At 41.4% G+C, this 25,009-nt stretch overlaps 1 protein-coding gene across 4 annotated transcripts in view; it reads right to left on the minus strand.

Annotated features, from left to right (window-relative positions):
- Window positions 1–7,186: 7,186 nt before the first annotated feature.
- Window positions 7,187–25,009, minus strand: part of ZFYVE28 (zinc finger FYVE-type containing 28) — a 146,041-nt gene continuing 128,218 nt past the window's right edge. For 2 of the 4 annotated variants that reach the window (XM_038134253.1, XM_038134250.1), the window contains 5 exons: window positions 23,675–23,829; window positions 22,992–23,108; window positions 21,321–21,425; window positions 10,388–10,491; window positions 7,187–9,473 (listed from right to left, as the gene is read on the minus strand). In XM_038134253.1, the coding sequence (XP_037990181.1) occupies window positions 9,342–9,473; window positions 10,388–10,491; window positions 21,321–21,425; window positions 22,992–23,108; window positions 23,675–23,829 (613 nt within the window). In that variant the 3' untranslated portion in view covers window positions 7,187–9,341. The remainder of the gene's footprint in view (window positions 9,474–10,387; window positions 10,492–21,320; window positions 21,426–22,991; window positions 23,109–23,674; window positions 23,830–25,009) is intronic. The other 2 variants (XM_038134252.1, XM_038134249.1) reach the window with 1 other exon arrangement.

Below are 25,009 nucleotides of genomic sequence, written 5' to 3' on the forward strand. Positions count from 1 at the left end.
TTCTAGACAAGAGCAGACTACCAAAGGGAAAGGAACCTACAGGGTACTGATCATTTTCAGAGGATCAGGGCAAGCTGTGATTTTCAGGCTGAAGCCCAGAGCCACCTCAGGCTCGGAGCCATCCTCAGTTTACATGGCACAACACCCTTTACAGCAGCATAGACATTTCCTACAAGCTCTCTTCTTCCCACCAGACACATCTCTAAATAAGGCTCCAAGTGACAGGCAGGGAGTAAAAGGTCCTCTGGCATGCAGGAGGAACAGGGATGACTGACTCTGAGATTCAAGGTTAAGCTTCAAAGAACCACTAAAACATCAGGGTCTGAAGACTTCAGCATCTCTAAAACCCTTGGTCTACTGAGAAGATTAAGGTCTGAGCACAGTAAAAAGAACTGCACTTACCTCTGTGATGAGATACAAGTGATTTATGAATGGGATTATTCATGGATGCTTGAGATAGCAGGACAGGATGAGCCGATCTTGTGTTCCTGAGTATTTTAATAAGCTCTTCTGTAGGGTGGAGATAACATACCTACAGCAGTGTGAGGGCACAGTAACCAGTGCTGGTACCGTGACTGGTGGGGGAAGATCAGGAGCACTGTGCATTGTACAAGGTTAAACTGAGGAAGGAGTTACTGTACAAAATCCTACAGACTCTACTGTGGCACCGTGTTGCAACATCTCTGCTGTGGGGAGGCCCAAACAAATGCTCACAACAGCCCCTTCATCCTGAGCATCTCTGCAGGGATGGGCTGGGACAGCAGAAGTGGTGGAGGGGCAGAAGCCACTTCTCATGCTCAGGCAGAACAAAGACATGGCTCCCCCCTCCAGTTCTTCACAGCTGGGTAAGGATATGAATAAATCCCTGTTGAGTTAAAAAAAAAGTTTACTTCCATCTTCCATTGTACCTCATTGTAAGGTCTGTGCAGGGCTGGCCACTGTGGTTCCATGCCCGGTTCCTCAGGCAAACCTGCTGCTCTGTGTCCAGCATTTGTGAAAGAAAACAAAGCAGAAGGATCATTTCTTCTCTAGCTGCTGGCAGGGTGTGTGGACGCAGTGATTCTACACAGCCATGCTCAGCTCCCACACGTGGCACATTGATGGTACCCAGAGCCCAGCCTGGCCTGTGCAGGAGCAATGTGTTCAGCAGGACACCAGCATTAATGAGCACTGTAGGAAATCACAGCCAGCTCACAAGGACAGGAGACCGTTCTTGGCAAACTGGGAAGTGATTCCTGTAGCGGATTAGGAATTGCCTATAGGGAGGTTTCTGTGGCCAGGGATTTTCCTTCCCCTCCTTTAGATACTGAGCTCCTAAACAGGAATGGGTTCCTCCCTGAATCCCTCTTCCTTGTGTTACCTTTCTTTTCATGCTGCTTTTAACAGCCCAATGCCAGTGTGACTCCCGCCCTGGTGCAGGATTAGCTCTGGGGTGAAACATGAAGATGGAGAGCACTGGGTGGCTGTGCCCATGCCACTGCATCCCTCCTGTACGTCAGCCCACAGAGAAATCCCTCCTCTTGGTAACTTCCTGGACCAGTTTATAAACTGAGGCCACCAGGACCCTGACCTCTGTCACAGGGTAGCCCCACTGAGTGTTTATTTCTGCCTTAGTCCCAATATGGGTGGCTGCACCATTCCTGTAAGAAGCACCTGATGTTGTTTGTTAAAAATACTTGTGCTCATAGGTACAGAGTTCACCACAACAATCAGCTCTCTGTTCAACAGCTGGCTATGCACAGAAGATTTAAACTCTTCTTTACTCTTCTTACTTCTGTGTTTGTTCAAGTTCACTCAGCTTCTGGCCACTGGTTCCCATTAGACCCCTGCCAGGAGGAGCACAGCCTCCAGACCAGGCATGTACTGATGGTGTCTGCAGCCCTCTCTCTGAGACATTCAATACTCTGCAACTCTGAATATTTCCAAGCCCTTGGTCACTCGCGTGGCTTTTCCCTCACAGCAAAACACACCAGGAACATTTTTAGCAGGACTCTTGCTCAACACCTTCCTCCATTCAGTTCCATCCTCCTTTGTGCCAGGTGCTTCATCCGTTTGATAAATACCACAAATAAATGCAAACCCTGCAGAGGCTGATGGAGCTGAACACCAGCAGCACAAGAGCACAGAGCAGCCAAGAAGATTCGATTTGGCAAGAACAGACTTCCTCTGGCAGCTAATGCTGTGACAACATCTGAACCTTGGGAAGGCACTGGAAAGGCTCCAGGAGCAGCACATGGGGCAGAGGGTTTTATCACATGGAGCTGGTGTTCTCGGCAGCTTCTGAGCTGTTTGTTCTCAGAGGAAGTGCTTTCATAATTGCTTGATTTGGGGTTAATGATTTTTCTGTTTAAAAACAACCTAATATTATTTAATGATTGGTAGTTATTTGCACTCTGCAATTAGAACACACTATGAGAATTATTTTTTGCATGAATGGGAATTTGAGATTTTCAAGAAGTAAACACTTTTTTTTTCCATTTCTTACTGCAGCAAGCAAGCAGAAAATACATGTGAAAATATAATCAACAAGTAAAAAGGCAACAACCTCTCTCTGTCCCCTCCACCTGCCAAGGAACAGTGTTTCTTTAACACTGGGTGGGAATAGACAAGTAGCTCTCCCAGTGGGTTTTTCTCCATTCTCACTGAAAATACCCTCAATGCAGTAGGTCAGACAACATCTTGCATTTCTCTCAGGAGTTGCTTTTAGCAAAACAGCCTGTGGAAAAAAACCTTTGGGCAGCATCCCTTGGGCTGTCAGCTCCTTGGCTTCTTTCTCCCTCCAGCCGGGACAGGTCCCAGGTCCCCAGCTCAGGGCTGCAGCACCTGTGGCCTCACGCCTGGTGGTGGCAGAGGCTGGCACTTGTGTTGGGTATTTTCAGTAAGAACTCAAGATACCCTTAAGCTTTCGCACTTTACACCAGCCTGAATTTTGGATTCTTTACTGCTGCTTTACTTTGGAGTCTTTACTTTGTTCTTGCTCCGGTGTAAGTCAAAAGTTGCGTGGAGGCAGCATCTGGGTGCAAGTCTGCATCCTCAGGTTTTCACAAAGCACCTTTTGAGACACACACTAGACACAGCCATATTTCAAACGGTCCCTACAGGAAAGAAATTTGGAAACATTTTCCCTGAGCCTCAGTTTAGATTTGACTCCAACATCATTCCTTTAAAGAGAAAAAAGCAAGAGAAAGGGCAGATAGCAGAATGTGAGGAACAGACATGACAGAGAAGAACACCTGTCAGGTGTACAGGCGGGCAAGGTTTTCCTGCTTTGTTCTCCAAGCAAGGCTGATGTTCTGTCCTGAAAGAAACTCTAAAAGACATGGCAATGAGAGGGTATAAAAGAGGTCACTGAATTCATTAGTGGTAGCTTTCTATTTTGTTCCAAGACACTTGGATCAAGTTGAATTTTCTTCTTTGAACTTCTTTATATGGGAAGTATAGCAAATTCCTTCATTATTTTTTTTTAATTAAGGAAGAGTTATTTCTGGACAAAGAAGTTACAATCACGGGCTCAAACCTGTAAGTTTTGGTCCCTAAAACTTGTAGCTTTCCAGCAGCTACAAGTCCTCCTAGACAAAAGCAGATGGTTCAGAGATGGACACCCAGGACTTTTGGACTACTTGGGGTTCAGTTTTTACTGTATAATTTCCCAGTATTTGAGAGCATCATGGAGTTGTTTCTTTTAAATATATTTATGAACTTGAAGTGATTATTTTTCTGTTTTTATCTTCAATTATTAATCTCCAGCTTTCTGCAGATAAGCCAAAGAAAGTGAAATCAATTTAAAAAACCAAAACAACTCAAAACCAGCAGGCTTTATTGCTGCATAATAAACAGAAAAGCTGCTACTGAAACAGCAATCACAAATTATCTTGACCAGAAAAAATAATTATCAAGTGCCTCAAAATTTGATCTCAGAGGCTCCACAAACACAGAGAAAGATCGCATGGTACAGGTCCTTTGGTGAAAAAGCCAGGATAATCTCACTGCTCTTTACATACCTGACAGGTGCCTTCTCATGACCAAGGATCTGACTGGGACAATCCATGCAGAGCCATTGGCCCAGCCCTGGAATGCTTAGGGACAGCTTTCTTCAAATTGTCCAAAGCTGAGGCACCTGCACATCATTTTCAGACACACCTCTTATGAAAGACAGATATTTTTAACATGTTTTACAGAACATCAGCAGAAAGGTTACCAGCAGAAATGCTATTTAGGACTAGCTCTTACCATGATCCTCAACTGTACTGACAGGCCCATTGTAACCACAACCTAATTCCAGCTAAAAACCTGAAGGCTGGCCATTGCTGAAATATTATGTGGAAAGCAGTGACCTCAAACACCCTCCCTGCTGCTGTTTTATATCAATTTTATTAACTCAGTGAATAAAAAAGTCATGGCAGTAACACCAACATTTTATTGCCCTGTGAAGAACTATGTAAAAGTGCAGAAATACATACATAAGACTTTCTAGAGTAAGACATGAGTTTAAGTGCTTGCTTAAGTAGTGTGAGTGCCTGGCCTGGGGTTATTTTCAGAAAATAAAATCTCTCTATAATGTGAGGTAGTTACAGCTCGGTGCTTGCTGGCTCTGCCATTCCCAGGCACAGTGGTCCCTCCCACCCTGGGCTGTGTCAGACACCTCACGCTCCTGAGAAAGAGCAGACGGGAGCATCCCTCAGCAGCTGGACATGAGCAACAGGCACCTCTCACTGCTCCCCAGGGGTGGGAGGCTGAGAGGGCCCCACTGTTGGATGCTTTGGACACGGGATTTTCCCTTTGCAGACAAGTTCAGTCAGAGCCCTAAGAGGCTGCTGGTTGTTTGCAGAGAAAAACTGGTAAGAAAAATCAACTTCATACCTTAGAATGAAACGTGAGGGAAAATCATTCTTTACACTTCAGAACCTTCATGTTTAGTGAAAAGAAGAAATGAAATGAGTTCATGAAAGACTAATTGCCCAGTTTGTTTTATGCATGAGCCCCAGCATTCCTAGCACATGCAGTTACAGCTTGTTTTCAAAGAGACCAATTACTTCATTAAAACATCATCTTCACACTTCCAGAGCTGCTTTAACAAGTCCTCCTCTCTTCATCCTTCTGTCTATTATTTTACCATGTTTTGGTTTAAGAGCAAAGGAAAAAAGAGGCAAATGGCAATATCTATAATTTACTAACAGCTATTAAAACCTGAGAATTAGGATCTTTCCTTTCTCCACCACAAAGTCAAGGAATACTGCAGAACTTTAAACACCTTGGTGCAAGACCCATGGCATCTCAGGCAATCGGGAAGGACCTGTGTGGCAGGATGCTACTGCAGGTACAAGGATACCGAGTGGTTTGAAACAAGCCTGTGCCTGGGAACTTGAAGGGTAAGATCAAGAAACAATAAAGATGAAAGCTCTTTGAGTTGACTTAATATTTCACTATGTGTAAGATATTCACAGAGGCCACAGAGTAAGCTTTCAGTTTCTGCTGTGTATAAACTAGACTGAGTGATGGGGTTGGGTAAAGGGTGAAAGAGGAGAAGGAAAAAGAGCTAAATCCTCCCAAAAGAAGTCAAAGAAGGATGCCTACAGAGATGATTTCTTCCAGAGAAGCAACATAAAGCATAATTCAGTGAAATGCTGTCATTAGAAAATAGAGTTCACGGTAAGCTCTTGACTGCAGTACAAACCTTGGTTACAAATGAAGACATTTGAGCCATCACAATCCCTTTGACAGAGCAGAAAGCAGGAGTCTCCATGCCTGCATGTGCAGAACAGAGTGCTGCAGTCCTGGCACTGGCACAGAGATGCTATCGGGGGTTGCCACGGAAACCGGCGGTGCAGCCCCAGCAGCTTTGACTTTGCAGGAGCTGAGAGTTCAGAGGCTCGGAGAGCTGGCTCCTCCAGCTCCAGGCAGGACTGCGATGGGGCTGTGTTTGAGGCTTTCCCACAGCCCACCTTTCCCATCTCTCCACCTGAGTAGAGGCACAAGCACACACAGCCTGTTTCCCTCCTCCCTCCTTTCAGCTCAGACAATGCACACAAAAGTCACTCCTCACCCATCACTTCCATCATCCAGGCTGCCTCTCACCGAGATGCTGTGTGACAGCTTTTCAGTCTGTTTGAAAGCTCTGGACAGGGGTATTCCCTGGAAGCAGAGGTATTTTACAGAAGTTCCTTTTGCTGCAGAGCAAGCCTTGATATCCACCTGCTTTTACAAACCCAGAGAGTGCTGGAAACGCTGTACGATTTGTACAGACCTTGAAAGGATCACTCCAGAGTTTACAGTAATTACTTTTTTCCCCCTGGAAACAGGGGTGATTCAGAAGGGAACAGCCATACAGGAGAGTCCAGCACCAGGTGAATTATTGCTGCCTTTGGCAATGCTGCTCTTACCTTATTATCCTCTTCACTCCCATTGTGATATCCCCAACAGGAAAACTGCTGTGAAACATGTTGTATTCTGGAGAAATCCCCATTTTAATCAAGAAGTCCCTTTAGGATAAATTTCTACTGTTCACTTATTCATACACACCTGAAGGCAGCATTATTTGCCCATAAACATTATGCATGTTAATTCAAATACAATCTTACATTTGTGTGCAGGTTTCCCATCAAGTTTCCCCATTGTTGCACCACTGAAGCCGAGACCCCAATGTAATGGAGCTGTAACATGTTTTCTGCTCAGTGAAATGGCATCCCAGAGCCACGCAGCATTAGGTCCTCTGGAAAAGAAAATTAATTCCCATAAAACCTTGAACAGCTGTATCTCTTACAGGGGGCAGAACAAAGCAGCACTGGGCATTTATGCTTCCCAAGGATAACTGTGCACAGAGATCCAAGGAGCGCTGTTTTCATGGCAGATTTGTATCCCCCACAGGAAAGATTATTCAGATGTGACACAGGCAGATCAAACATGCCTGATGACTGAAGTGGCCATTGACACAAGATATTTTGGGAAGGGGGATTTTCAGCTGGTGGCAAGAGATAGCATGAGGCAATGCTAAGTGACAGGCTGGTATTCCAGCTTTAAATTACCACCCCTTCGCTGTATGGGTGACTTCCACCTTCAAATTTAAACTAATTTCTTTCATGTTATTTGCAAAGTGAGAAAGAGTTAAGGCCAGTTTGTTTGACAGGATGGCAGCTGTCACTCCATGTAAACAGACCCCAGAATGAAAGAGCAATCCAGCACATGGAAGTAGAAAGTCCTGACACTTTAATTATCTGAAGAGATTACAAGATGAAAGTCTTTCTCGAGGCAAATGTATATTAGTATTGATATAGTCATTGTGCTTTTCAGTAAGAGAAATAGGAGTCTGTATTTACATAAGAAACTATAGTGTCTGAGATCTTTAAATATCATATTTATGGAAATGATTCTGAATTACAGCATTTACAAAATAAAAACAAGCTTAAATAAATATTCAGTGCATTAAATAAGATTTTTTTCCACAGAAGCAACTTTTTGTGCATATTTATTTCACAATTGAAGTTTGTTGCAATTTTTTTTATCCTATAAAAGAAGCATTAAATTTCTTGTGTGTTTTTCTGTTTTTTTTCCTAAAAATAAAACTGCAATAATCATTGCAATGTGAAGCCTGAGATTTAAGCCTGAATAAGTATCATTGCTTGCACCACATTACCCATCTCTCACCCATCACCCAACCCCATGCCTTTCCAAACTCTGGTGAATGCAGACACTCCAACCCAAGCATTTCTTGAGAAGGATTTCAGGGATGTAGTAATAATAAAAATATAAATAAGTGAGGATAACACATCAGAGCTGACATTGTCTACAAACAGCATCATAAGGCTTGTGCATTACACATCAACTAAGTGAAGCTGTTTCATCTGAATCAAAATGCCAGTAGTGCCAAACTGCAGCACCCTTATATGGCTCATTAACACTGAACAGTAAACCACGGAGCAAAGGGAATGTCTCCCAAAAAAATAAATAAAATATAAAAAAAATTAACACTGGCCAGTTTTGCCTTATCATTTTGAGTGACGACCTTTCTCAGGCGTGATACCGCAAACAGCTTCCTCAGCCATTTTTGTATTTCTTACTTTGAAACACAGTGTGCAACGCCACGAGTCAGGAAAGGGGGCACAGCAACGAGCTCTTGATCTCGTTTCCTCTGTAACCACAGCACACACCGCCTTGCTTTTCATGTGGCCAACTCAAAGCAGGTCCAAATGCCTTTGAAACCTCAGTGCTCAGGGAGCTCTTACTGCAAATAGTTCATGCAAGATCATAGCATGATCCATGTGAGTTTCATTTCTTTCCTCTCTGAGTGGAGATCATTATTCCCTGGTGTTTCAAATAAATACAAATGTCTTCTGAGTTGTTAGCATGAGTGAAGTACCAGTATGCACTATTTTACATGGTTACTCTGCCAAATATGGACAACAAGTACCCCTCTCTGGCTGACCACTTTGTAAGACCTTTTGGATATCTCATTACATATTTGCCTTTTAGAAAACCTCAATATGGGAGAAATAATTTGTCTTGTCTACTAAATTTTGCTGCCAAACTCTCAAAAATATCTATTCTAATGTGAATTCATTTATTTGGTAACCACTTCCTCGGAAGTTTTAAATGCTGATATAGAAACCAAACTTCTGTGTCAGACTGTTATTAACAAAATTTCGCATAAATTATTCAGATTATAAACACTTCCAAAACTCCAAACTGCGGAAGTTTGAAAAATTTTTAGATGACAACTTGGACTTATTGCTCTGCTCGGTAAATAAAAGGCAACAGAAATATACTGTTTTAGGGCCTTCAGGGCTTCCTATGGGATTCACTGAAAATTTTGCCTTTGTAAATATTGAATACAGATCTGAAATAGATTTGCTTTTATTAGTCCTAGCATAGGTAGCAAAAATCTAGACACAGGGAAGTTAAATGGCAGCAGGTGGGAGAGTGCTGATGCCCACAGCCATGCTGGGATTCCAGTGGGCACAGGAGTGTCTGAGCTTTGGGACTGATCCACTGGGAATGGACTAATTAACTGGCTACTCTGTTCCTAGCATGTAAGATAAGCAGCAATGCCTGTTCAATTCTCTGAGCCCTATTTCCTTCCACACAGTGCATTTGTTCTGCATATGGCATCGTAACATTAATGTTATAAATTTATGGAAGACTGTACTGTAGCCTTAGAGCTACAGACGCTTCGTAGTTCCCTTTAGCAGCTTAGTAAAATGCAATAAAAACTGTCTGTACAAAATCTATAATAATGGATGTCAAAGCCTATGTGCCCTCACTGGGCTCCTCTTTCAAGTTAATTCTTGGCTTAGGTCAAATATATCAGTCCATGTAAGACTCCAGAAGACACACAGTAGTTTAATATGTCAGATACCAGCTCTGTCACTATAGAAAGGAGTGACATGGAACATGTAACAGTGAGTGCAAACACGGACAGGCTTCATCTGGCCATAACGAGGTAATGGAGCAGAGTGGGAGGAACAGCGGGAACAGAAGATCTGAAAAACAAGAGGGGAAATTTCTCTTCAGTTCCTCTGAAGAACAGGATGGGACAAAATTGATTTCAAGGGAGGGGAGAGAAGATTGAATGAGCTGGCACCAGCACTGTCCTCAGCACAGCAAGTGAAGGGCCCCAGCAGGCAATCCTTACCCAGTTTATCTGGCCAGGCTCAGTCCCTCTAGTGAGGGTGCCCAGCACTGACAGTAGCCAAGGCTGGCCTGTCCTCCTCTGCAGCTCACAGGAAAAGGCAGCTACATCAGAGGTGCAAAGAAGCATCTCTCCCTTCGTTTTAAAGAAAGACTAGGGGAATGTTTGTGAGTATCTCTGAATTTCATACTCCTGCAAGTCCACTACATGGTTAAAGAAAGCAGCTTCTTCCTTTCCAACTTGTACCCCAGCCAGCAAGAGAAATGGGATTGCAGATTTCTGGCTTCCTGTGGTACATGACTGCTTTTTTCTCCCTCGCTCCCTCTTCCACCCCCACAAACTTGCAAAGCAGCAGCCCTACACACCAGAGTGATCCTCCCAAGGTTTGGAAAGAAAGCAAAGGGACACCCTGTCCCTGCAGCTGAGCTGTGTGTGCATCACCCCTGGCAGTGCAGGCTGCCCTGGCTCATTAGAGCTTACAGCAATAGTGCAGAGTGACTCTGTTGGAGTGGGGAGTGTTCTAGGATCTCAACAGGGAATTCTGCCTTTAGCTTTACCCAGCTTATTGCTGTATAAAAGCCAAACCGCTCCCCAACCCTTTGTAAACATAAGCTGAGAGTTGGCGGCCCAGGCACACAGCAGCAAGTGTGAATTGAGAACCCTGGCTGAGAGTGCACATTTTGCTGTGCAGCCAGGTTCTGTGGTGCACATGAATTTGCTGCTGTCTTTGGTGGGAGTTCCTCACAGCCCTGACTGAGTCATTACCTTGCCACAGCTCCGACAGTGGTGCTTCCTGCGGATGACTGTGAAAGGAGCCTTGCAGGCAGTGCAGTAGCTGCAGACTTCATCTGGAACCCAGTCAGGAGGATCTGTCAGAAACACAGCAACGAAAGGGAACATAAACCAAAAGGGAATAAAACCAAACATGTGATTATCAGATCCACAAGGAAGTAGGGAGAGTAAAATATAGCAGCAGCTGCTTTCATCTGCATTTCTCCAGGTGCTTTGCAAACAGTGGCTGAGTGAGTTCAGGATGCCCAGGAGGGCTCAACTCCCCTCTTCTCTGCCAGGCACCCACCTTTGGGCAGAGCAGATCAGGCATTAAAATGGCCCATGACAGCTTTGGACTCAAAATAAAATTTATCTTAGTCAAATGCAAGTCCAGGAAAAAGGAGATGAGCAAAATAAAGCAAGAAGACAAGAGATTATTAAAGCAGAACTGAATCACAAGTGTTTTTGTCAATGCCATCCACCATCAAAACAAGCTTAGAGCTGAGATCATTCCCAGCCTCTTCTGCCTTCCCTCCAGAAAGGCCAACTGCTTTTCTGCAATTAGGCAATCAACTGTACAGGTAATAAACCCAAAGCCTGATTACCATCTGTTCAATTATTAGGACTCTTACTGGAAGTCACCAGTTACTACAGCAAAACCACAAAATCAAGTGTACACAGCTTAGCAGAGAAAGAACTTGCCCATTATCACAGACAGCATGTTTCAGTTGTTTATGTCTCCTGCGAGCTCTCCAACCTCCCATAAAAGACAAGCAGGGAAATGATTTGGTTTTGGCGAGGAAGAAAATATGGGGCTCCCTTCTGCTGAGCTGCTTCTGCTCACGACAGGCTGACATGACCTCAAAGAGTCTGGAGTTAGAAGTGTAGAAATGATGAAGCTGACTGCTTAATGAAGTTGGTAAAAATCTAATGAGTGCAAAGCAAGGTCTGTCCAGAAGGAATCCATGGACAGGGTGAACATGAACTGCTGGGTGTATTTATCCAAGTTCTCTGAATGCAGCTCCTTTCTGAGTATTACTTACAATTTGCAAGCCATGCAATTGCTGATTTATAAACCTGACAAGCAGGATCCCTGCCTCAAGGAGCATACTATCAAACAACAAAATACATGGTGCAGTTGATGCAGAGTTAAAGAGGACTATAGCTACAGGCAGAAAGACAATTAAATGAAAAATCCACTGTTTTGTTCCAACATAACTATGACCAGTTTTCATGTGTTTGTCACATTGCAACACTTGTCAAATTAAAAGAACAAAGGATATAGCATTCAATGTAAGTAACTGTTCAAAAAGCAGATTAGTAAAAACAAAGAGAACTTAAGAATTTGACTCAGCTTTTATAGGCTTCTCTAAACTACTTCAGAGGTTGAACTAGCTTAAGGAAGCTATCCTTCACTTAATGAGCACACCAGTCTGACAAAGGTTACACCTACAGGGCCAGTAACCAAACCCACAAGTTGATGTGCAGAGAATTTACTGATGTGGTAGAAAAAAAAGGAGATTGCACACAGAAGCCTTCACCTCATCCCTGAGAACAGTTCACCAGAAAATGTTCTGTGCGGGACACAAGGCTACAAATTCCTGGTTCAAAGGCAGGGTTTCCTTCAGCAGCAGGGAGATACAGGACTGCCAGCTTAAGTCAAGCATTAATAACAGTGGAGCCAAGACATTTTTCTTTCCACTTTTTTTCCTTTTCTGCAATCTCCCTGGGCACTGCATGTATCTTGCCCAGTGAAATTTACTCCTAGTATCAGTTTATGATGTAGATTTTGGAAACTTATTCACTTTCTCTGATCTGAAACCATGGCAAGCCTGATGGAGAATCCCCATGTTCTCCATCCAGAAGGCCCCTTGGGTTATGACATTTATGCACAACAAAAAGCAAAAATATGAACCAATAACAATGTTCCTGTTTATAATTTTCTCTACATAGATTATGTTTCCAGGCATTTAACTATCCATTGATTCTCATGCATTTTGAGCACAGCAAAATTTGGGAAATTATTCAAGCTCAGTGCCACCAGTTCTCCCTCTGCAGTCTGGTGGAAGCAGGCTTGGTAAGATGCTCAATTTGAACCTGATGCTTTATAAACTGCATTGCAGGGTGGGCTACCAGGTTCAGACAGTTACTGATTTTAATATTCACAGAAAAGCCACAAAGCACATGCCCTTTCAGTACCCCCTGCAGCATCCCAATGTGATGTGCCACTTCTGCAGCAGCTGGAGCCATCATCACTCCTTCCTCCAGATCACAGGTAGGTCACACACATTATAAGCCAACACAAACCCACCCCAAAGACTCTGGACCTCATCAGCAGAAAGCAGCTTTCTTACCAGCTGTTTAATTTTTGGTTTGGGTGTCTTGGAGGGGCTTTTTTTGTTTGCTTTGTCTTTTGTGGGGGAAAGACAGAGTGATTTTTTCTTCCCCCTGCCCTATATTTTTCTGTTGTTGCCCTTGAAGTGCAATGCTGAAAAAGTTATTTTTTAATTGATCTTGCATAGATTTGCGTCCATGCTAAATAGAAAGAATAACTGAAAAAAAACCAAAAAACCAAACAAACAAAAAAACCCCAGCCCCTCAAAAAAAAAATCCAAAACCAAGCAAATAAACAAACAAAAAACCACCCAGCAAATTCTGATAAATAATGACCTTAAACTAACAATAAGCATATAATCTGTAATTCACAGTTACAGAATCACTTGACTGACAGATCAATTAATCTGAAAACTTTGTTTTTGGAACTTGGTTTTCATAAGAAATAATTCACAACTTATTGGCAATGTACAGAAACAGCTCAACCCTCTCCACAGAACACTCTCTGCCTCCACACCAGTGTCACCTCAGCTGATTCACTGCATGTAAGTGTCCCTAGGGTGGCTGAAGGGCACATTTCCCCGGCCAGTGACCCCTCAGCAGGGGTGCCCAGCAGGTCCCGTGCCCCGCTGCCTCAGGGGTTCGTGCCCTCCCGACTGCTCGCACCAAGATCTGCACTGCAGCACACCCCCAAATAGTAACACTTGGTTACGTAACAGCTTTTAACATTCCAAATGCTGTACAAATGTAATTGCTTTAATCCTCATCACCCGGCTACAGTCAGTGTGTGGGGAGAAATCAGGAGAGGGATGTCTTGCACAAAATCAAAGCGGAGCAGCACTGAAGTGACATTTGAAAGAGGGAACTTGGGGCCACTACCCCAATGCCCTTCCTTCCAGCTGACTGAAAATGGCTTTACACTGACTACAAACACAGAGCTGTGAGACTATGCACTTAGAATCAAATGCAGTGCTGGAGTGGAGCCGAAGGGCTCACCCTGGCAGGAAGGATGAAGTCCTGACTGGGTCTCTCCGAGCCCACAGAAGCCCCGGTGGATGCCACCCCTTGGTTCCCTTCCCCTGCCTCATCTCACTCAACCTTGGGAGCAGCCCCTGACTTACACACATCAGTGATTGAGTCACGGGGCTTTTTATAGAACAGGCTATTGAAATACTCTCTGAAGAGCCCTCTGCTGAGGGGATAAAGCTTCCATGTGAGGAGCAGGGAGTGTGTTAGAGGAATTAAACCCCGAGCACGAGCCTGAAGCTGCGCTGGAAGCAGGGCAGCAGCACCACACCCACAGGCTTTTTATGTTACACTCCTTCTCCAGGCTATGCTGCTCCATTAGCTCTGCATGCTGCAGCAAATAGCAACATCCAGTCTCTAAAGCATTATCTGCCTGTGCTTCGGGGATTTGGACAAGGAAGGGAGGGAAAACCTTGTTCCTGGGCTAATTGGCCCAGTGCTTTATCATGCAATGAGAGTTTGGAGAAGTCTGCTGGGAAATGGATGAAGTCCACAGCACAAACATCAAAGAGGAGGAGGAAGGGAAGGAAGGGATTAATGAGACAGACTACAGATATAAACTTTAGAAGAAAACATTAAAAGCATGCAGCACAGAAAAAAAGGCAGAGAAATGAAGAGAAACAAGTATTTAAATGAATAAGAAACAAGCTTAGAGAAAGGAAAAAGCACAAGATAAAATTAAATAGTGTTAAGACTGAAAAAGACTCTTAACTATTCAAACATCTTGCATGACAATTTCTCATAAATCATGAAATTTTACAGTCTTTTATTTATTCTGTAGCTTTTAGCATTCACCTTAACATGTCTATGCTACCTCATTAGCTAAAAACATTTTCTGCTCCTAAAGATAAAAGTCAGAAAAATCCAGGATGCCGGAGCTTTAAGAAAACCATAATCATGGACGAAAAAAATCACAGACACTGTAAACTGTCAAAAAGAACACGTTAATTAATTTGGCATTAAATATGTGCATTAGACCTAATACAGTCCCAACTAATCTTAGAAAACCAAAAAGATCATTTCTCTGTCTCAGAACACAAGAGGAAGAGAACATGGACCCAGGTCCATCAACTGTGATGACTGAAACATTAGACCCACAAGCTGAAGTTTTTTCTGTGGTGCTGAGACACAAGAGACCGATGCGGAGAGAGAAACAACCTCAAAAGCTGTTGGAGTTTGCAGAAGGCCCAGGCCAGCAAATCTATACTCTAGTAGGAAACAAATCAGAAGCAAGCATACCACAACTCCCTGTTGAAGAGCAGCTGCTAAATCCTAAACTTGTGGTGGTGGTGATGTTACAGCCAGACAACTCAGAGAAAAGACCCCTTTCCACACCTTTTGTTTTTGTCGATTATTCCTAATGCAGAACTCCAACTGAAAGTTCCTCCTGCATTAGATTTCTGAGCACATCATGCAAAATAACCCTGATTACACCTCCACCAAAGTGACCTGCAGAGGCCACAGAGGGCTGTTCCCACAGCAGCCTGTGGAGCTGCCACCGCTGCAGCCGTCGCAGCGCGTTACCCTCACCGCTGAAAAAAGCTCAGATGGGCTTGCTGGAGCTCTTCTGATCAAAACAGGATTGTAAATTCTCAGTTTTAAGCACAGAAAGTTGAAAACTAAGGTTTTTTGACTTTACCCCTCATTTCAGCTGCCACAGTAAAATGAACCTTTTTTGTCCCTCATCACACCTGATTTTCCACGTGTCATTCTGGGCAATCTCTGACTTCCATGTAATATTTCTAACAGGCAATTGTACCAAAGTAATTTTAGTCCTTGCTCAGAAGATTCAGTGCTGATTACAACCAGCTTGACATTTTTCAAAAAATAAATTTTTATGCTTAATATAATTTGATGAAAATTTTGGGGCTAAGGGAGAAAAGAGGTACAGACTTCTTAGCTTCAGCTCTGGTCAAACAGCTTCCTTAGGATGGAATTTCTGTGCAAATCTAGAAAACTTTCACCAGGACACAGAGCTTTGCAAACTTGGGCTCAGCCTCTGCTCTGCCTGATTCAACATCACCTTGAATGATGTCATGCTGTGTCCATTCTGTCCAGGTACATGATCAGCAACTAGTTCTTTGGGTCAATTAATTATTTATATAAAATGGAGCAACTCTCATAGAAAACACTGGTTTCCATTGAGATATGGGTCAAATCTTTACTTTAAATCAGATGGAGCAGAGACTTGGATCTTCCATCTAACCATTAGTAGGAATATTCTCTTACCAATCTTTATAATATAAAAAAGTTGATAATGTAGATCTACATAAAACATACCAGAACATTCAAAACATGTATTTATTAGACAAAAAGTTTAAAACCTAATCAAAAACCCAGTTGTGATGTTACAGAGTTGAATAAGCCTGTTCTTTACAGTATTTAGGAGATGTTTTCCCATAAGTACTGCATGGAAGTCTCAACAAGTTCCACACAGAGCCAACAAAGAGTCTTTGAGAAGGGAAAAGGCTCTGAGCAAGTTCTTAAAGCCTAAGTCAGATCAAATTATGGCACTACAACCTAAAACCTGTAAGAATCCTGTAATTCTACATGCATGATTAAATATGCTCAGTTGATTATAAAACATTGCCTCCATATGGAAATTCGATGCTAGGCTCCTCTCTCACACAGTGTAAGCAGAGCTGCTGAAAAAGGAAAAAGTGAAAAGTTACATTTGGCCACTGAGGTGTGCAACAGTTTAACTTCTTTCATCTACAAGGTGTTGCTGGTCAACATAAATAACAGAGTAACCACAGGCACAAAGAGGACAAACAAAAAACTGAAGCATTCAGCTGGGGCTGACAGCTATTTCTGGAGCCATGGTGATCAGATTCTGCACAAACAGGAGCATGGGTAGGTTTTTCTGACCCAGGGACTTCTTAATGCAACAAGAACAAGAGCCTGGCACTGTGAACTTCTGAGCTGTGCTTGTGCTGCTGGATAGAGAGCAGTCAGGGCCTGTGACCAAACAGGAGGGGTGGGATGGCAAGGGATCAGGGAGAAAGTGTGTGTGCTGTGAAGCAAACAGATGCTAACACTACTTGGCACAAACAGGTATTTGTACTGGCAGCCACAGCAAATCCATTATGTCTGCAGTTTTTAGTAGGTGGTAGCAAGCAAGGCAGCTCTGTACAGATGCTAGAGGGATAAGGAGTGAAGATGCATGGATGGCTGAGAGACAGCTGAGATGCCAGCTGAGATGCTACAGCAAATATTTTCATGGAGCATCAACAGCTTCATAATGCTTGCTGGTTTCCTTGAGAAAATCTTCAGATTTCGAGATATCTCGTGCTTATTCTAGGACAAGAAGTATAACTCACTTTCTTAGCCTGCCTTTAACTTCATTAATTTAATAATAATAATTTAAAATATTCACATTTAATAATAATAATTTAAAATATTCACATTTCCCTCAGTTGTAACAGATCAACCCTAGTAATAAATTATCCCAAAATACATGTACAGTAAAACTCAGATTTGCCCAACTTTAGTATTAAAATCATCAAACTCACAAGGTTATCCTATATAATGCTCCAAAATATGGTGAGCAGGGTTACACTTATGCTTTATTCCATTAACAAACTGATAAATGAAAACATAAAAAGGCAATAATTTTCAAGTAAAAAGTTACTCTGTGTGTGTGCATACCTATGTACACACATCTGCTAGCAAATAAAAACCAAGTTCTGTTAGGGCTAGAAATATGAGTTTATACACAGAACTTTGTACTCCACTGACCATCACTTCCATCATACAACCAGGACAAGAAATTTTTCTATATTTAAAAACTACTTATTGAATATTGCATAAATTAATTTTCTACCACAGGAAAATAAAATTGTTTTACACTCTTTCCCTATAAATCTATATATAAATATATATTATATATATATAAATAAAATATTTTTTTAATACTCCATGAAGTATAAATGTATATACTTCCTTGACAAAAATCTTAGAGCATTAGGACAATAAAAATTAACATACAGACCACAGGCTCATGCTTTTGTTTTGGAATGCCAATTAATCTGTAGTTTATTGTATTTCAACCTTCAGAAGGTCACAGGATTTAACTCTTAAACCCTTGCCAATGTCAGTTGGCTCATAACAAACATTCATATTTGTTTTATGACCCAGACCAGCTGGTGGGTTTTATATACAATAAGAATGAGAAATCTGACAAAAACAAGTGATTCATCTTCATAACGTGAGTAGAGGCTAAAACCTTCAGTACAATCTTAAGGCCATTTATGTGTTCAGGTTGCTGGTCTTGCCTTCCATTTTTGGTTTGTTTTTTTTTTTTTTTTTTAATACCATTGATTGAATACAATCTAAAACATTTGCTACATTCAGTTAGAGGGATTTATTTGATAATAGGGAAGAGCTTTCCTGGCAGGTAGCTGGCTGGACCTTCTCAATTTGATACATACCCTGCCACAAAGGCAGAAGGGAAGAGCTATGATGTGCTCCTTTGCTTTCAATTGTTTTCACTTTCAGTTGAAATAATTGAGTGACCTGAGGTATAGAATTGATGTACAAAAAAAGGAATTAATTAACTTTGATGCAATGCCCTCAGTCTTTGCTTGAATCCCTTTACAGTGATAACTGCGGTGTATTCCTGTACTCCTGTTGATGGCCCGTGGCCCAATTTGGCCTGAAGGGCAAACTCTGTGTGTGTGCATTTCTGTTGTCACCAAACTCACTGCAAGAAATAGGGAACAATGCTCAAGCTGCAAAAGCTGCCTTATCCACCAGACATCTTCCACCTGCACCCAAACATCACCCAAAGTCAGGAGCTGTTCCTTCCACAGTGGCCAGCAAAAACAAGATACATGGGGAGGTGTTGCAAGGGGGAAAGGCACATGGCTGCTGAGGTTAAAATATTGGTGGAAGTTCATGTCCCATGCTGGATGCCTTAGGGAGAGCAAAACCATGTATCCCATTAGCTGTCCCTGCACACCTCAGCAGAAAAAGTCTGTACAGTGTTGCCAGCAATGACAACTTGTGACCTGAAGGGACAGGGATTTGGCATATTGGAGGTGAGGGGTGTTTCTAAAGTTCCCATAAATTCAGCAAATTGACCCACTTCAGATGCCCTTTTAGTAGACTTCCTGTGACTTCTTGTGTTTGGAAGGTGGAGCTCGTCTTCATTCTCCTCAGCATCCTACGTCTCTTTGGGATACATAAAACTCCTGCCCATCAGGAATGGAGCAAAGTTACAGCAGACTACACTCTTCAGTCTGCAGTCAGAAGAGCTGCACTGGTTTGTATGAGCAGATATTTACAGCATAACCATGAGTAGCTATTTACAGCATAACCACTTACACGTAAGCCAAGGGAGGCTCCCAGAGAAAGCCTGCAAGGAGACTGGTGCAGACATGGCCAAGCCCCCCCAGTGAGCCTGTGTGAGCACCAAAAGCAGAGCACCTGCAGGAGCACCTGCTAGTTGGCTTGGTTTAGAGGATATGTTAGCATGGGACACCACTGGGCAAGGCAGCCAAGCTCATCCTGGCATCACTAGCTACTTGTTCAAAAGGGACTTGCTTATCCCACAAAGATCTGCTTTCTACCATGCAGGCACACATAAAACACCTGCTGCTCTGGAATAAAGGTGCAGGCAGGGCGTTGCTTTTGTTGAAGTTATCTTTATTTACAGCATATGCTATAAACACGACATACCTGGTTGTACCATTCACTTAGGGCAGGGACACAACTGATTCACACTGCCTGGGTGCTGCAGGGCCTTTTGTGCCTCCGAAGATTCCCCTTTACTGTGTTGGCCAGAACATCACCTAAGTACCCAGATCATTGTCCTCTTATTTCAGTAAATAACATCCCAACTCACTTCTCCAAACATGAAACACTCCCCATGCCAATAGCAGCTGCCATGAAAGGCTGAAGAACCTTAAAAGATGAGCAACGTGCCAGGGAAAAAAAAATGACTTTGCTGTGACAAAATGTACATCCACTGTGAGAGGGCTATGTAGCATCCTGCAGTTCAAATAACTGGCTTTCAAGTTCTGTAAGTCAAATTCACCAACAGCATCAGCATCGATCCAAAACAAAAGACAATGAACTGAAGTGGTACAGAAGGAATAATCTTGCACTCTTTTGCAATACAGCCTATACATGGCAAGGATTTTGCTTAAAGATTTGTTTCTTCCTGCACCTTCTGTGACATTCTGAATTACAGCACAATAGAAAAATCAATTAAAATTACTACTGAACAGTTCTTTATCTGCTTCCAAATCATCTTTCTCCAGAAGAGATAATATTTCTACAATGCATTATACATGAATTAGCCCTGCTGTTCTAAATAGATTAGATCCTTTAGCCTGCAGCTTCAGAAGAAGGGTAAGCAAGCAAACCATGGGTTTTATATAAGCACAAAATAAGTTATAAATATGTAGTATTACTCTAAAATCCAGTCTTTAAGAGGTTTTTTTTCCCCCTCTGTGATTTTTGATCTATATTACAAATGACATGAACCACTAGTTCTTTTCTGTTGGTCACCACCCTCCACATACGAGCAGAGGCACACACTGCTTTATCACCCAGCATGCCAAACCTCTCCCTGGAAGGACAGTAGTGTATGTGGACAAATATATAACAATACATCAAAGTTTTAAAGCACAAGGAAATTACTTCACACTTGAGTTTCTGGGAAGCTCAGAGATAGTTTCATAGCTGATGGTTGTCTTGTACTTCTCACTTGACCACAGACATATTATGGCTCTGGTAATTGGGCTCCTGGTGTGCTGAAACCACCACTTAGCCTTGAAGATCAAAGCTGATTGCTTTCTTGTTTGCTCCATCTCATGTATCTCTTATTCTTTGACTGCAAGTGCTCTGATATCTTTTAATCCATTTTTTATACTGAGTTTGCCAGAATAGGACTTCAGCCCATAACTAACTCTGAAGAAGCTCAGATTAATAAAAGAGAAACAACTCGTGAGCTTTCAGAGTACTTGAACCTCAACCAAAACTCTAGAGACTTACATGCATTTTTCATTCTTACCATGTACTCAGTGAGATTTGAGCAACCTCAGCAGACTTATATAAAGCTATCACTTTCTTTGAAATAATATGGTAAAGAATGTGGAAATATTAGCCAAAATACCTTGATCAAAGACAAAAGAAAATATGAAAGGTACTTCTACCTTAGGATAAAGCAGCATATCCACATGCAGCAAATGATATAAAAACCCTCTCAAGATTTGGCTGAGAAGACCTTACTTAGGACTTTGCATCTCACACAGCCCTCAGCAACTCATCAGATGTAACATCCCACACTGTATTAAAGCCTTTACTATACAGACCCTTTCTGCACTGATACAGAGGATTTCATACTGAATATGACCATTTGTGGATAAGAGTTTCACAAGGCTGTTAGAAAAAACCTGAAAGAAATATGGTTGGTTTACTTTCTGCCTTTGTCTCTAAACCAGCATGACAACGTGTTATACTCACTTTCCAGAGCCAAACATTAAAAGACTTTTCATTTTAATGATCACTTCTTTAATACACCAGTGTTGTCTCATTTTAATTCTTAGAAAAAAGAAAATACCTTCAAAGTCCCCATCTCTGGCTTTTGCTGCAAGTTCTGAGGATGATATACTTTCTTGACATAAAGCACAGTCTTCCAATGCTGCATTCCTTAAACCATGATTAACTGTAAAACAATTTAAAAAACACTCTTATTTCTCCAATTTTCACTTAAAAGATTCACATTAGAACTTTTGGGATTAGACCACAGTACCACCTTCTTGGACTTCTTGCTTTTTCTCTACCCTGGCCCAAACAGTGATTTACAAGTCTCCTATTCTACTTTGGGATGACAACAGAAACGAAAAAGGCTGTTACTACAGGACATGCAGTCTTCTTCCTTCTGCTAGTTTAGCTGCACTTACATTTTATTTCCCAATTCTTAACTTGGATCCTTTAACACAAGTAGATTTTGAGAACAATGAGAGATTGCCAAGGTGAATCACACACATCAAATCACACATATCAAAGAAAAACTTCACCCCAAAACTCCCATTTTGTTTCTCATTTTGTTTATGCTTACTCTTGTCAATACCATCTTTTTTAATGCAAGAGTTCATCCATGAGAAATTACATCCATCCAAGTACTATTGATTAATATATATTTCTCAGTGATAGTTCTTTACAGCTCCAGTTTCTTTATTACTCTATTTGAAGGTTCAGGAGCTCTTGTGTTCTCTTTCTAGCAATTCTGTCTAACCCCATTTATTTATTTTTTAACAATAAAAAACCCAGTCTATTTTCACATCTTGACAGGCTGCCACCATAAAACTGTTGTGGAAGTTTCAACCAAAAGTAAAAGATGACTGTAATGCATGTTGAGCATTACCCCACTGCAGAATTGGGACTGGAGTGTAGGTTTTTTCTGCTGACTTGATCCAACTTTTTAACCAAGTGTTTCACATGAAAAGCTCAATGCTTTTAAATGAAACTGGGAGAAAGAAAAAGTTTTCAATCTGGAGGAAAGGAAGTAGGAAAATAAAAAGAGCTCTGGTAACTTTCAGAGGCTGGTTGTTTTAATGATAATAAAGGACAAAGGTAATTGCAGCCTCGCTGGGATGACACTGTTATTCTTAGATAAGTTAGCAGACTTGCCACTTAGAAAAGAAATAATAAAAATGGTCACAGAGGAAAAAAAAATCTTTTGTTGGTTCATGATCTAGTTCTGGTTCCATTACTTTAATTATGTAGAAGTGAAATGTGGTATTCTTCTGTCTTGAAGCCAAATTCTTCAATTTGTTCAGGAGAGGACAGATTTCAGCATCTTACTGAGCATTCCCATCTTAGAGTCTGTTCTTTGGTAATTTAAAACATACCCAGTGTGAAACAAATCTGGGGGAAAAAAAAAGAATCTACCAAGTCCAAACCCTGCATAAATCATGGGCTATTAACTATATGGGCTACAAATACTGTGCTGCTGTTAAACAAAGGAATATGGAAACAGCAGAAAAACTCTGAAGACTTGAACTCTTTAGTATTTGCCTTAAGAGAAATTCCTGTGTTCCTAAACAGGACTCCATCCTGTTTACAGTCTGTTTCTGTGACTCCTTTACACTTAGGTGAAATCACTGTACAGTGAATCATCTCAAAGAGACAGCAATATATTAGGGGAATTTGTGTCAAATAGTTTATGGATTCTCACTGGGCTACCAGCAGAAATTCATTAGAGAAAACAAATGTTCAGATCTTTTACCTTTCTTCTGCTTTTCCTTGTCTTCTGTTTCAGGTTTGGTTGCCATAACTTCAAACAAGGTCTTTAAGATACTTCTCAGATCACTAGCATAGTTTGTCTGCAGCTGGTCAGCAACACCTAAGTGTTTGAGAAAACGGGTAAATCAATTCTAGACTGTTACACCATCCTTTAAAAAAGTATTTAAATCTGCCTGTTAGTACCAGTTATGGCCTCACTTATTTTTAGGGGATCACTTGCTCATGTTAGGAATAAAAATTGAACATCTGATTAAACTAATTCTCCTTAATGGCCAAGTTACATTCTGGTTTTTATGCTACCTGCAAGCCAATACATACATTCTGTATCCTTTGGCAGGAAAGACAGAGATTAATTTTGCATGAAAACAGAACTGGTAAGTCAAATTTCATTCCTTGAACACAACAGGGTATCACCAGGGAAAAAACAAACCTGATACAAGTCCAAATTCTTCAACACTACAGGTCTAAGATGTCAGCATCTCTGATTCTGTACGTTCCAAACAGGTAACAGGTCCTTCTAAACCAGACTGCAACTTAGGCCCCAAAACCAGAGTTTTCCCGAAACTTCATCTCTAGTCCTTTCTATCACAACTTGATGAGTAAAACCCCCAAAAAATTTCCAAAAATCCCATGAAAAACAGTTTAATAATTCAGTGATTCTCATACCTGAGATACAGACAAAAAGGCGGTGAATGAGATCGTTACTGCCATGAAATCTAGATCTGATCTTCTCTCGTGTGGCAATTTTGGCAGCCTGCAAAGCCAGCTGGATTTCTTCCTGATCAATGTCATCAGATGAACAAGAACTCGTCATTAAACTGCTGTCAGAGAAAAAAAAATAATGTAAAGGAAAGTAAAGTAAATCTTCAGTCAGTTGTTCAGGATGTTCAGCAAATCCTAAAGGATTTATGACTCAGGCAAGACTCTATAGTACCAGAACTAATTGCTGTAAATTCTTGTTGAAGTTAATCAGCACGCAACCAATCACCATCATGTTTGAGTTTCACTCTGTGACAGCTGCAAAAAAACCTGAAGCAGAAAATCACTTGTCTGTATTTTACTGCATTTTTCCTTAGCTGTTACAAAGTGCTGTGCCATTTTTCACATTAACTTCTTCTAAAAGCTCAGTCCTGAGACCATAACTCCTCCAAAAATCCTGAAGGGGAATATCAGCCTAAAAATGTGAAGGTCAGTTCTGAAGTCAACTTAGAAATTTACGAACATGGAAATTATCTGAAAAAAAGAAAGAAATTCTGAATTATGTTACCTTAATATAGCAAGAACAGAATCTAAATATAACTTAACAAAAAAAAAAAAAGGAAAGAGCAGCAATAAAATATGATTTACACAGTAGAGGTAGGTTAATTCCCTTATAAATGTAACATTAGAAATAGCTGAAATGTCAAACTACTGTGAAGAATGGTTCATCGACTCTAAAGAGATTTAAATGTGCCACCAAATGTCTACTCAAACTTTTAATTTTTTGTTAAAAACCAGATGCCAGACATCCCCACACTTTTACCACCACCCCCCACCACTTTTCTCTTACAAAGAAGCTTGAAACAACCTGAGACAGCAGGGAAGCCTTGGAGAGAATCTTCAGGAATATCAGGAATTACCTTAAATATTTGTAAATCAAGATGTTAAAAACAGGAAGTACTTCGGGGAAAAGCAGCACTTTGCCCCTAAAAACTCTTAAATGGGACTAGAGCACAGGATGTAACTACATTGAAGTCCTAAGGATTCACTGTGCTGACCAAAGGAGACAGAAGCCTTCTTACTGCACTCCACTCCATTCAACTCAGAGGGAACACAAAACCATTTTTCTCCACATACTGGAAAGAAATTAATATTGCCAATTATTACCAAAAAACTAGACTACTTTACTTAAAATCATACTTTTGCTGTCCAAAACTCCAACACTCTTTACTGACAACTACTGTGTTAAGAGTCACTAACTGCATGTATAAGTAGCATGTATAACAAAAAAAGTGATTTCTA

This window comes from Motacilla alba, chromosome 4 (genome assembly GCF_015832195.1).
Source record: "Motacilla alba alba isolate MOTALB_02 chromosome 4, Motacilla_alba_V1.0_pri, whole genome shotgun sequence".
Lineage (NCBI taxonomy): Eukaryota > Metazoa > Chordata > Aves > Passeriformes > Motacillidae > Motacilla > Motacilla alba.